Here is a 14,555-nt window from a genome sequence, read left to right as displayed (position 1 = left end):
GTCCAGGCCAAGATTCAGACTATTCTAGTTTGGGAACCCCCCCCCAAACCAGGACTAAGGTGAAGGCCTTCCTAGGCTTCACTGGTTAACACAGGAGATTTGTGAAGCGATGTGGCACCGTTGTTGCCCTTGACAGCACTAACCTCTAAACAGCAGCCCAAGAAGGTGATCTGGACTGAGTGTGAAAGACTTTGATACCTTAAAGGAGGCCACGTGTGCAGCACCAGGGCTAAAGGTCCCTGCTTCTCCAAGGAATTTGTTATCCAGACAGATGCATTAGAGCATGGCATATGGTCTGTGCACTCATAGCTGAAAGGAGCAGGCCTAGATTGACTTGACTACTTCACAGGGAACAGAGGTGGAGAGCTATTCAGCAGGAAACCTTTGCTAAGTTCTGGGCACTGAAGAAGCTGAGACCACACCTGTTTGTACAGTTTTCTGTTGTAATTTCCTTTCGAACAGATCCCATTGTAGTTTGGGATTTACTTTAAACCGATAAGACATGGTGAAAAACACATGGATGCCATTTCACAGTGGCATACTTTAATAACCATGCCCAAAAACAAGAAAGGACCGTTCATCCACTATCTCGCTAACACTTCAATATAACGCAGTGTAATGAATGATCTTCATGTGCAATGTCATTAAAATGCAATACGCTTCAAAACATGGATGTAACTATTAAACTTTTGTGTAAGGAGAATAGCTCAGTATTCTGCATTAAAAGCTTGGATCTCACAGCACATTTTGTTAGTGATGTGTGATGGGAAGTCTATTCATGTTCTGGGACATCTGCACCTTTGTGTACAAAAAAACAAACAATATGGTACAAAAAAAAAAACAACATGCTTGTGTGAGACGACAGTCAACCACTGGGAACTGCCAAAGACAATCAAGGGGTGCTTTCTATGAAGGCCCTCGAAAATAACTCAGGGTCTTCAGTGTGCAGGGACGTAGGTCACTGGATTCACTGGAATGTATGTCCATGACCTCCGCCCAGATTACAAGTGATTCCTTATGTAGCGTTCAGAGCAAGGTTGTCAGTATTTTAATGATAGCAAATCAGTGACATCACTGTTAGCAAATCAAATCGGAGCTCAGACCAATTACAAATCTCTTTATTTGACCATCAGCAATCAACAATGCAGTGTAGTACAATTAAGATTATGAATCTTGAAACACAGATCATTTCTCCCTTGCCGGCCTAGTTTCCTGCGTCTGTCACACTTTCCAACCACTACCAAACAAAATGTATGCTAGTCTGGCTCAACATAATTCTATTAAAACTATAGGACCAGCTGAAAGAAAAATGAAGTAGCAGTATGCAGGGAAATCTACACAAACCATGGATGTCCAGGCATCCTACCAGTTCACTAAGCACATTCAGCAAACTGGTCAATCAACTAGAGTATGCAAACGAGTACATTTTTTTCTTGGATTTTTTTTTTTTCAACACAGGCAAAGCATTTCTTCCCATGGTGGTACCCCTTAGACTACACTTACGTACAGTTTGAGGATGTACCCTTTCTTTTTTCTACTTTAAACAGAGCCACATACCCTCCACTTAACATTAGTAAATGTGTTTATTTTAGGGATGTGAGACTATTTGGAAGCTGTTTCTGGAACATCCACAAACTTACGAGTACCCACATTCTGCAAGGCTGTCCCAGTCAGCCCTGCTTTCATTGACCACGGTCTTGCCCTTGCCCGCAGTGGAGGCTGTCCTGGTGGATTGTCCGCATTTGTAAGTCCTATCTGGGAGCAGAAACATCTCAAGATGTAGTGAACCATAAGCAAGGACTTTTGCCCACAGATTGCTTTTTGTGCAAGTGCCACACATGTGCAAACATCTTTGCAAATCCAGCCTAAAGAAGTCAAATTAAATTCAGTGCATAACTGTCCAATTAGCCTCTGAATATCTGTTCCTCTTTCATGCTACTCTAATTTTAGAGTGAAATGCTATAGACTGTGACAGAATAATCTAGAAAGTAAGCACATATTTAAAAACAACAGCATATCAGGGCTTTTTTAGTTTATCTTGTCGAAGCAACTTTGGAAGAACAGTTCTTAGCAGCTTAACACAAATGTAGATAACCACAGCAGCAGTTGTAAATATGAAGGCCATAACATCCAACAAGTACTGCTGGTACCACGGTTGTTGGGAGCTGTACGGGCGTAGGTGAGCGCCTCCCTTTGATGCGATGATGTGTTCTATCCATCGAACTAACTTCTGGTGGGGTGGAAGGGGCTCAGATCGGTGGATTTTACTCTGTGCTTCTGCTGCTGATTTGTACCTAAAGGAAAAATCCACAGCATCACTCCACTATTTGAAATAAAGTACAAAAGTACATGCAAAAAAGTTACCCTATGATTAGTTATTGTACCATCTGTAATCTCTACAATACAAGTTCCGATCAATATTTGGTTTATTTACCTTAATTTGCAGTACATGACATATGAAAATGGCCACTAAGGGCCACATGTATCAAAACAGCATTTTACGATTACAAATGGCTATTTTTACCAATGCAGCACACATAGAAGCTACAAATCACTATTCTGGATTGTTTATGTGCAGGAAGAGACACCTTCCTGCACATAAACAATCATTGCCTCAATGCAGGCACACTTGGATTGTGCAAGGGGGCCTGCATTGATGCTAGTCAGGTTACTTTAGCACCAGCGCTGAAGAAAATGCAGGGGTGCATCCCTGGGTTTTCGGTATGGCGGAGGGTGGTGTTAGCATTATGTGCTTAACGCCGTGCTCTGTACACATGCCCCTAGATTTCTTAATCAACCAATGTTTGGATACAGTAAATAGGGACGTGAAAAGTAGAAGCATGTACTTTGCTATGGTTACTTTATGCCTCTTCTGGGAGGATTTTAGCAAAAAACAATGGCTCTGTCGGGTGAGGACAGCTATTTCTTATATAAACAATTCAATTGGCTGAGTTATTCTCTAAAAACATTAAATGTTGAAACAATTAAGGAACACACCGAAAAACAAACAAAGCCACAAAGAAATCTGGTTGCAGGGTACCAAGTTGTTTTATATAAATTGCATCATTTATATATACCTATACATTAATGTGTGGCTGTCAACAAGGTGAACTATTGAGGTGAAAATGTGATCAAGTGACAAATTGTGCTTAGTGATACGCTAAAGTGCGTATTATGTACAAGGTGCTTAAAATATGTCCAGGGGAAGGGAAGGCCAGAGTAGAGCGAAGAAAACAATGACCCTGCTGCTTTATCCAATTTTGATATTTTGCAAGCAAGGACTTGATCTGGACCAGGAGGTATTGTCGACGTTTCAACCCAATATATGCAATAATGAATAGTCAAAGCCGGTCTTCATCAGGACTGTGTTGTGAAAGGGGATGACAGCCTACAAAGAACCAGAGTAATTCCCGGTTCGCTGACCAGGTCAGGCTCTAGTCTGTAAAGTTATGGCCCCATCATATGAATTTCTATATCAATTAATCAGTCATGGAAGCGGGAGGAGAATTAAAGTGAGTCCGCTTTCCAGAGATTCAAAAGCAAGCACGGGCGCGATTGTAGTGAAGTGATGATTACGGGTTCACTTCTGGCAAGTATAACTGGGTGCCAAGATCGAGAGTTAGAGGCGTTGACAGCTACGAATCCTGACAAGCGGCTGCAATCCCTCAGCAGGGAGGATAGCAGTCACCAGCAAAGCTTTATATTTCATGGCAAATTGCGCAAAAACAATTTTTCAATCTATCTTCCATAGTTCCGTTTGAACTCAGCCTTTTGCCTGCTTATCCTTGTGATTCTTAATAAAGTGCAAGATATCGGTATTACATCTGTTTAGATGCTTTTCAGCCTAGACACATTGTACACTATGGTACCCAGAGAGGACTAGTGAACTATACTAATGGAAAGGCAAGCATAGAAATGAGGAACAGCTAATCTAGATAAAAGTATGGAGGTCAAGTGAGGCAGTGAGTTGTCTTTTTACAAAGACTTTAGATGTCAGACGTTGGAGGGTCTCTAATGATGTTAAATGATGTGAAAAAACCTGAATGGAATTGGAGGATAAATGCGAATGAGTTGGACATTTTTAAAGATATGCTAAATTGGTTCAGCAGAGAAACTGTGGCCTGCAATGTAGTCCTACATCAGTAACTGGTGGATATTAAATTCATAGACCTAAAGAAGTAAGCTGGAGTAGATGAATGGTAATTTGAGAACAGAGTATGGGAAGGCTTCAAGAAGAACACTGTTATAATAAATGCAGCTGAGACAAGACAGTGTAATCTTCAGGTAAGTTTAATGCAACCTGCCTAAGCTTGACATCCCCTGAGCCAGCCAGAAGATCATCTGACTCGGGTAGAACACCGGGCACATCAAGACAAACGATGGAGCATCCAGTACCCAGTATTCCAATACTTGTCGTGGAGACACAACATATCCCCCTTCCTTCCTTATAAAATATTAAACGAAGCACAATGTCCACAAAACAATAAAGAGAAATGAAAGGAAACTTATAACAGAGTACAAGAAATTAACTTTAGACATACTCCTACAAATGAAATACAATAACAAATAATATAATGAAACTTATAACTGAAATACAGAAAATTATCTTTACACATAATTCTCCAAATATGCAGTCGGTCTCCTCGCACGACTCTATCATGCCACCATCGTATCTTACACTTTTGCTGCCCTCATTCCCCTTGATCATCACATACTGTAACTCTTGCACAGCTCTAATTTTTCATCACTGAACATAAACCACTACAGCCATCTTTGCCACTGCTGCCATAAAATTCACCTCCCTCCTGATATAGTGCTACTCTCCGTCTGTTCCACTCGTCACCATTCTCCAACACCCCATAGCACTCATGTACGTCCGACCCTTTAAAGTGCCCGCTGAATTTGAAAAGACCTCTCCTCACACACCCATCTTTAAACTAAATCCAGTCGCCTACCTTGATCACACTTGGCACACTCCTCTGCTTGATTTGGGATTTCAACTCACTATTACACTTCTTTAGCCAATTGGTACAAACTGAGCCCTAGGTTTCTGCCCTCTCATCAATTCAAATGACGAAACCAGAGTGACACCACTCATTCTGGTACGATAAGCCCACACCGTAACATTTACAATTCTATTAACTTTATCGCCACTTTGAATTGCCATTTGAATTGCTCCTTTCACCACAGGGTTAGCTCTGCAAGCTAGATCATTATCATGACGATGTACAAGGTGGTGCGGTGATCTTTGATACCACAATCACCAAGAAATGTCTTCATTTCCTGGGACGTTATTTGCGTAATCAAAGTATGGGAAAACCCTTCCTCTTTAAACAAAATCTGCTCCAAAACAGAAAAAGTGTTCTTTGTGATAATCTCATTCATGAATTTGACCACCAACCATTTAGAAAAGATATCTACTAAAACCATGGCAAATCTTGAACTTCACATTCACATCAGCCATTGGACCTATAAAGGCTATACAGGCACTATACCATGCTTCACCAGGATCGGAAATATGAGCAGCCACAACTTGGGAACCTACCTTGAGCCTCTTCTCGCTCGCCTCACACACACTACAATTCTCCTCCCACTGGGCCATCAATTGTCCTCCCACTGGGCCATCAATTTTCCTCCCACTGGGCCATCAATTGCAGACCACCAAAATTCTTCCTTAAATCTCTGTTTGTTGTCAATTGCCCCAAGTGTCCTTCATGAGCAATTTCTATCACATCTCTCTGCAAATTCTGATGAGGAACATACCTGCCATTTCTCATCAAAGCATACAGACCATTCAGATACAACTCTTTCAATACTTTTATATACGGCCTGACAGATGGGTCTACTGCACTTTCTCGCCTTCCACCTTCCATCATAATTTTTTTGACTTCCTTCAGCACATTATAATTTTCCATTTCTCGCTCCCATTCGTCCTTGGTAAAGGCACCTCTCTCACAATGTATCACATCCTCCAACCGAGCTACAGCTCCTTCATTCTCTTTAGCCACCACCACAACACCATCTACACTGGATCCAAATATCAATATTTCTGTAATCGCACTTGTAATCTTGCTACTCTGGCCAAACATTTCCCAGAGGAGTTAGCACTTTGATTTGTGATCATGCGCACAGTTAAGTTCATGCCCAACAAGTACGTTCTAAAATGCTCTGTACTTAAAGCTGCTTGTAATGCCTCGCACTGAATCACAGACTAGTTCAGCTGTCTCCATCAGTGAGTGTGAAGAAAGAGTCACTGTTTTCTCAGCATTCTTGTGTACTTGGGATAAACCAGCACCAAATCCCACACCACTGGCATCCACTGTCAACACAGACAGGGACTTTGAATCAAATGGTACCGATATACCAGCTGAGCATATGTTCTCTTTGATGCATTGAATACATTCCTGCTGCTCAGCTCACCATTCAAGCATACATCATTTCCTCACTAAAACTCTTGTTGGGAGGTTTGGAGCCTGGCCTATAAAAGTAGCAGCTGTCCTTTAACAGATTAGTGTTTATAGATGGTGGCGATGAATGGACAGTTGTTACTCTGTTAACAGATAATGGTAGATACACTAATTGTTTGTGCAGCCTAGATTTCACAGGATGTGTATGCCACATGATTATTTTAGAGGGCCACGGCAGAGATACCCAAGGGCAAAGATGTGAATAGAAGAGTAAACAAACCAAAATGAAAGGGGTGATTGTTTGCTCTGAGCTGACCAAAGAATCAATCCTCAGGAACGACATGCTCGCTTCAGAGGTAGACGTGGCTAGGTTCCACGTTTTTGTACAGTAAGGGTACCCTTCCTGTACAAAATACTATGCCTAGACACAAGGGAAAGCTTTTCCCACTTGGTATGCGTGCTGCTGAGTGCAGCACGCTTGCAAAGTCGGAAAAGGAAGGAGAAAAGAAAGCATTTCTCCTTTCTTGCACCTTGTTTAAAAGGCCGCAGTTTCCTCACGCTAAACCCAATCTACTGTACTTAGTAAATTGGGTTTAGCGTGAGAAACCTTGGGTGGTTGCATGGGAATGCCCATCCACCACCCTTGGTACGCTCCCTTGGCGCAAAGTAATGCAAATTACTTTTACGTTATTTCCAGCGCTAAACAAGTTTAGCAATGGAACGTAAATTAGGAAAAAAAGATTTTGCGTCATTTTGCATCATTTTTGTGACACAAACACAGCGCAAAATCTTAGTAAATCTCCCCCTCAGTTTCTTGTTATGACTGCACAGGTTACTCATCAGAGGGAGGAGCATGTTTGCAGGGCTTCCCATTCATAGAGGTGGCAACACATCTCGACAGTCAATCAGTCAATCAGTCAATCAGTCAATCAGCGGGTTGTTCTGCTGACCGCCTGAATGGATGGTCACACAAGAGCGTGGAAAGAGAAAGGATGTAAAATAAAGGATTCTTCTTCTTCCCATACCTGAAGGACCCTATTGTCCTGAAGAAGAAAGCATTATTAGTGTTAAATCTATTGCTTTCCAAAATGGTTGTCATCTTATTGGTTGTTGTCTGAACTAAGATGGCTCCAACTTGTTTGCCTGCGAAGTCTGCATCTCAAAACAAAGCCTCCAGTACGTCTGAACCGCATAAATGGAGGCTTTGTTTTGAGATGCATATATCATAATTAATTTATTGGCTTACTTTTTGCCGCATTCATCAACTACTTTGAAATCTTTTTGTACCTGAATTTTGGTAAAGGTTTCTGCAGCTGCATTCCTTATTTGGATTTTGTAGTTTGGAAGATCTTTTGACTTATGTTAAGAGAGATATATATAGCGCATGTACACCAAAGGTCTCTTGGCTCTTTTTCTACCCCAGTTCACAGTAGTTTTGGTGGCTTTCTATCAACCCTTGTATCTTCCATCATTTTTAATCAGGCAAGAGTCACCAATGGTGCTAAGGAACATTTTTTACCCTTATGGTTGTTTTTATAATCCTAAATGGGATCCTCTGAATGAGACACTTGGCACCTGTCATGTTAATATTAAATACATGGTGACACTGTGGTTCATGGGAAATGCATCCCTTCTTTTGGGCAAGCAAGACCAAGAATTGAGAGACTTTAAAAGCATATAACCCTTGACACATCTAGTGAGCTGATTATTTCGACACATAGGTTGCAGACTGGAAACAAAGTAGATTCCCATAAGTATAATTTGTCCATATGGGAGACAGGCTGCCTTTTTTCGTCTTTCGGAAACTGACTTTTTAGTGCTAATGTATATGAGCCACCCCTTAATAAGAAGGGACATCAGATGATATAATTGCTATATTATTTCCTTTTTGTTCATTTATGATCACCATAATGCTGTTGATGTGTGTAATATTTCCGTGTACCTTCATCTCAGAAAGGTAATGTTTCTTATAATCGGTCTGAGACTTTCAATAAAGATATAGATATAGATGTATTATGTATGAAAAATGTTTATATTATTCTTATACTTATTATGATTATTAACATCATAACTATATTTTGTAGAGAAGAACTGTTGAACGCATACTGAATTATCAAATGGCAGAGTAGGTCTGAGTGTTGATCTGTTAGTCAAAATTGCATATATATGAAAACAATCTGTAACTCATTTGATATACCTTGGATCTTCTATGAGTTGTTTCATTGTCATCGTGAATCTCTTTGCGGAGAGCTGCCCAGCAGGAATTGCGATGCCCATTTTTTTTTCCGCTATTCGAACCATATTGTCAAACTGATCTCCGAAAAGGGGAATCCCCAAAACAGGAACGCCGTGATAAATGGATTCCATCAAACTATTCATTCCACCATGGGTAACCATAAGCCGGACCTTAGGGTGCCCTGTAAAATCAATTAAAAGATGCCATATTTACCATTGTTATTTCAAATTATTGTTTGCAAAACTGCAGAACCAAGAAATATTCGTTCACTGTGGTCACAATCTGGTGTACTGTAGAAAGCCATTTGTTGTTTTCTGTTGTTAATCATGAATTTGTTCACAAAGATAATGACTTAAGGGTCACTACCAATCAGGAAGCTGTTCAGTGCTATATTTCTGGGGTCAAAGCGAAATACCATGAACCTCACAGATGCTCCACTCAGCCTCTTCACATTCTTATGTTGAATTCTGCATGTGGGCTTTGTAAGCATAGCAAAAGACGAAAGCACAATACCGGTCATTTGATTCTGGATCTAATTCCAAGTTGCACTATTCTATGAGGGTGGAGAATTCTTCAGCAGGACTATCTCTCCTGCTGGGGTAGTAATGGATTTTCAGTTGCCTTCACCTCTAAATCATGCCCTTTGTGAGATCAGACATAAAATATCCAGGCCTATACACAAACTACATTTTTAGTATGTTTACTATTAGTACAATGCTACTACTGGAACACTGCAAAATGCTATTCACAAACCTAAGTGTGGAGATCTCCGCACTTCTCCCCCTATCTGTTATGTATGGAAATCTCCACCCGACTGCGTAGATCTCAGCACATATAGGTGTACATTTTGGTAGTAAATGTGGAAGAATAGTGACTAGAAAAGGAGAATATTTATAACTGAAGAGGAGAGGTTTTGGGAGAAGTAAGAAAGGCTTAAGAGAGGGCTAAAGAGGGGTTTAGAGAGGGACATGTACCCACTGACAAATGAGTAAGACCCTTCCTGTTCTCAAACTGCACTACTGAAGTTACTAAAAAGCCAAAAAGAATCCAAAACAATCATAAATGCACTCCAGCTATGTGCTGGAGTAAGTTCAGAAACACTCATTGCCACTCACAGGTACTGCTTGAACCTCCCATAGAAAATAATAATGGTGGATACTTAAAATAGAACCCTTTAGGAAATAATGCCAAAATGAATTAACACATTTTATGTTTGATAAAATATTTAAAAAAATGAATGTTAAAAAATAGGTAAATTGAAATAAGGTTTTAGTACCTAATATTTCGTAACGTTTAATAAATTATAAAAAGATATGAACAATTTACTTTTAGGTTGATTTAAGTTTTTTAAAGAAATCTTATTTAACTTAGTAAGCCTAAATGTATTTAAAATGTAAAATTGATTTAATAGTGCAGTAACAGTTTAAAAAGATTTTACATTTAAAACGCATAAATATAATTATTTAACTTAAAAATTTAGCACACTAAAAAATTGGAATCTTTTAAAACCTGAATAAACTTTGCCCTAAGAGACCTCCGCCCCAATTGTGAAGATTCCCACCAAGTGTGCAGAAAATTCAAATATGGTTGTAAAGTCATTACTAGTAGTAACTTTACAGTTGTATTTGATGTTTATACATACTCTTCCCCCTATTTCAGGGGGTGGGGACACCTAAGTCTGCACTTTTAAGTAACTTTACTCATGTAAAAATGGTGAATAACTAAAAGTAGTAAAGTTACTCAAAAGTGCAAGAGTAAACTTACACATGTAAGATTTACTCATGTGTAAATTATCCTTTGTGAATATGCCTCACAGTGTTTAGAAGTAGTTACTGGCACCATGAAAATGGGGGAAATAAGAAAGAAACTAAAATATCCCCCAGTAGCAAGGTAAGTGTAGTGGAATTCCTGGGTAGAGTTCTGCTTTGCTCAATTATAAGTGGAACGGTGTTCTCTCACACAAATTTCCTGTGTATGATAATGGCTGGGAGGCATGGCACTGCATATGTTCTACTCACATATCACCCAATCTGACAACTCAAGGGGTAATGGAAAAATTGGGATCCATAAACTTGTCTGCACTCCTACGTTCAAAAATCCCGTGCTTACGAAAAACCAAATCTATTGGTCGCCACTAAAGCATGAAACAACCTGTGCCTACGCATAAGAGCCTCCTCCTCAGTTCTTTAATTTGGCAAGTAAGTGAAGACCTAGCTTTTCCAGTAGTCCCACTAGGCCCTAGGTGTGCACAGACTCACAGCTTCTGGGTGATAGTGCATTCTACTAATCTCCGCAACATAACATAACATCTAACATAACTTATAACTAAGGCTCCCTGTTTTCCGTTTTTACTGATTTTTACAGATAAATACAGACAGAAAACCATTTATTTTCCTGTCTGTATTTATTTTTAAATGTGGATAAAAACGGAAATTGGGTTGTTTTTGAGTGATTTTAAATGCTGTCAATCATGACTGACAGGCCAATAGCTGTACAGTTTGACAGGCAAGGTGATTAAAAAAAATAAGGATTTTAGTAAAGAGCTTTAAAAAGCAGTAGATTTGCACAACCTTGATACTAAAATTTACATCTTTTCTTACAAGTGCATATTTTACTGTCTGAGTGTGTATTTATCATTGAAACCTATCGGGCTTTCAGGTACGAGTGCACATTAACTGATTAAATAAATGCATAAATATACACATTTCAGCTTAATTTTTTCACAAAACCTAAAATAGATGTGGATAAATACAGGTAAAATTAGATAAAAATAAATATGGATAAATACAGACGGAAATGACAAAAATATAAATACCATAAAACCGGGAGCCCTACTTATAACAAAACATAACATAAAATAACATATGGATTACTCAGTTTTTAGCTCTTGTAGCATGTCAGCAATTTTTGTGACCTTGACGGAAGGACCCCATTCGAGCGCTGATGGGGATGCTGAGCTGGATGCCAGAGCTGGAAAGTGGAGGAAACTAAATGCAGAAGCAGCATGGTCTATTGCTTGCCTTGTGTGAAAAAGGGGGCTATGAGCACGGACAATTGAAGCAAGGCCGGAGAAGACCAGGAATAAATCTGAACACTGGAGCTGTGGGGCGGAGGACCCCTGGTGCAGCAGCAAGATCACCACTCTCCAGGCATCAGGGAGCGATTCTGGACAGGCCAACAGCGGATGAAGGGGAGGCTGGAGGCAGCTTGGGAAAAATGTGGCAGGGAATTTCTTCACCCCGACTTTATTCCCTCTATGTACACCGGAAGCTGTTTGCGTTTTCTTGTGTATTTCTTTGCTATTGCCGGCACTTCCTACACTGAAGTTGCAACTAAGGAATTTGAAACAAAGTTACAAAGGGCTGGGAAGAATGAGGTGAGCTGCCACAAAGTGTTGGTAAGACTTAAAACTGACTTCTGAACCACTTTAGAATAGTAAAGGACAATAGAATCAAAGGAAAAGTATGTTACTTCACAAACTAAAAAAAAGATTATAAAGGCATTAGCGGTGACTGGCTTTACTAAGGGGAAGATGCAACAAACTGATTTTCTCATTAAATGATTAACAAAGGCTTCATTAATATCATTGGTGAGGGGGCTTATTTCGAAATGTACAATTAGCAATTTGGAAATACAGGTGTGTTGTAATCTCATTCTGTAAACTTCGTTAGTTCTTGTAACCTCCTTTTTATTAGGCGTTATTTAAAGAAGGTTGGTATGTTCCTATTTGACCCCTACCATGTTTGAATTGTTTGTTGATCCATGGAACACCTGGAACCCTTGGGAGTGCGAGTTAGAATGTTGAGGGAGTCAGTCAGCTGGGAACACTGTTGTGACCAAGGAAGCTCTGCTGTTGGGAACATTATCTTTTAAAATAAAGTTCTTACCTTCGTAGGATTTTCTGGATTCCTTTGTTGAATTATCTTTTCATTGGCGATGATTTCCAATGCTGTGCTGGGGACAGCTGATGTTCCCAACTCTGTGGTCCATGCTTCATTGGGTGTTTGATGAGGACCTTCAATAGACAATGATTTCAGCTTCCAAGGTCAGTATTTGAATCCATCTTGTCGTGTCTTGCTTTGGAGTTTTGGGTAAAGTTATTTTTCTTCATTTGTGTTCCTATTACCGGCACGGTGTATAATTGCTGTCAGTATCAGCATTATCTATCTACTTGGTCAACATTTATTTATACCTTCACCAATTTCATTTGTGACAGCTATGTCTAATTAAGTGCTCCTATTTTACCAGCATGTGATTTCTGTGTCGGCACTACCAGTAAATGTAGCGCTTTTCCGGAGCATTCATACAAGTTTCCGTTCTTGCTGCCAGGTACTGACTTCTCCGTGATGTATTTGTTTAGTTTATAAACTGGTCACAGGCACAGCGCAAGTTATTTTCCTCAGCGATTGATATCTTCAGTCTTTATTTGTTGCTGATGGGTTCAATGGCTGCGTCTCTTCATCCAGCTTCGACTTGCTGTTGGGCTTAACGGCTTTCCCCCGTCGCCCTGCTGTGTGATCCACTTTTCGCCAGCACTCTAATTAGTACAAAAGTATGCCTGCCAGCTTTAAATTATTCGTTGACAAGACACAGCTTCTTTCAGTAATTTGTCTGTACATCCTGCTTGTCGGAGTACGCTAATTTTCTCAGCGGGGTTTGCGTGCCAATTTATAATCCTCCGCTGACAGGCACAACTTCAATTGGAGAGCATTCCCTTGCCCCGTTGTGAGGAATTGGTTCTGCTTGACGCTCACTAATGAGCACAGTGGGGTTGCCTGTCGATTGCTGATCTTCTCTGACAGGCACAGCATACTGCGGTGCTCATTAAATTCAGCCGGCAACATTTAATCTGTGGATCAAACTCTTCCGGAGCCTCGGTGAGAGTAATTTCTTAAAGTCACAAGCATTCTGTTATTAAAGTCACACGCATTCAGTTATTTTCACCTCTAATTAGATGGAGTTTGAATAAAAAGGAAAACAAAATAAGAAAAAAAACCTGAAATATTTGTTCTTACATGGGATGGATGGGTAAAGATTTTGTACTCCTATTTAATTGCCATGGGGGTTAAAAATGTACTTAGAAAACAACATATATTGTTGCACAATTTAGGGGTCCAGGGTAGAAAATTTTATAAGGATTTATCAGATAGTGGTGAGGGGAGGGAAGATGGAGATGTGTTCAATACAACCTTAAGAAAACAGGGTACTCATTTTAAGGAAAGATAGAATGTTGTATTTGAAAGGCATACATTTTTCAATAGAATTCAGGGAAAGAATGAAAAAGTTACCTCTTACATAGCAACCCTCAGAATTTTGTCTGCCACGTGTGAGTTTTGACCATGAACGGATTCTTTAATTAGAGACCAGTTGGTGCGTTACACTAATGATCACAAAGCCCAAGAAAGACTCCTTACTCATAATCCAGATTTAGAGGATGCTATTCAGATAGACAACAGTATTGAATTTACTGCTTTGTGTGTGAAAGAAATGAAAATTAATAAGGATAATGGTAGGCATGAAAAGGAGGTTAGTGTTGTAAGCAATTCTGAGCAAGTGTTGGAAGTTCAAGACGGAAAACAGATTGTAAAGACCAAGGAAGAAATGATAATGTGCGATGCTATAGGTGTGGTAATCCTAATCAGTTTGCTAATCATCCCAAATGACCTGCCAGAAATGTAACCTGCAGGAAATGCAACAGAACAGGACACTTTGCAAAAATGTTTAAATCAAGAACTACAGGAAAAGGGGTAGATCTTGTTCATACTGAGGTTGACTCGGAATACAAAGAAGGTAACAAGTTCATTTTTCAAGTTTTTAGTCAAGAAAAGGATGACAAAGTTAAGTATCCTTCATCTGAAATCCAGTTAGATGGAAAACCTATCAATGCATATGCTGATTCTTGTTCACCATAC

The 14,555-nt window shown here is 39.8% G+C and overlaps 1 protein-coding gene across 1 annotated transcript in view; it reads right to left on the bottom strand.

The window, feature by feature from the left end:
• Positions 1-1,247: 1,247 nt before the first annotated feature.
• LOC146864085 (UDP-glycosyltransferase 3A1-like) overlaps positions 1,248-14,555 on the bottom strand; it is a 282,339-nt gene continuing 269,031 nt past the window's right edge. Inside the window, exons 6-7 of the mRNA XM_085640711.1 lie at positions 8,605-8,824; positions 1,248-2,294 (exon numbers count right to left, since the gene is read on the bottom strand). Of these exons, the coding sequence (XP_085496837.1) occupies positions 2,018-2,294; positions 8,605-8,824 (497 nt within the window). The 3' untranslated portion in view covers positions 1,248-2,017. The remainder of the gene's footprint in view (positions 2,295-8,604; positions 8,825-14,555) is intronic.

The sequence above is a fragment of the Triturus cristatus genome, chromosome 2_1 (genome assembly GCF_964204655.1).
Source record: "Triturus cristatus chromosome 2_1, aTriCri1.1, whole genome shotgun sequence".
In the NCBI taxonomy this organism is placed as follows: domain Eukaryota; kingdom Metazoa; phylum Chordata; class Amphibia; order Caudata; family Salamandridae; genus Triturus; species Triturus cristatus.
Note: the sequence above shows the minus strand (reverse complement) of the source record. Positions and strands in the feature narration are given on the sequence as shown.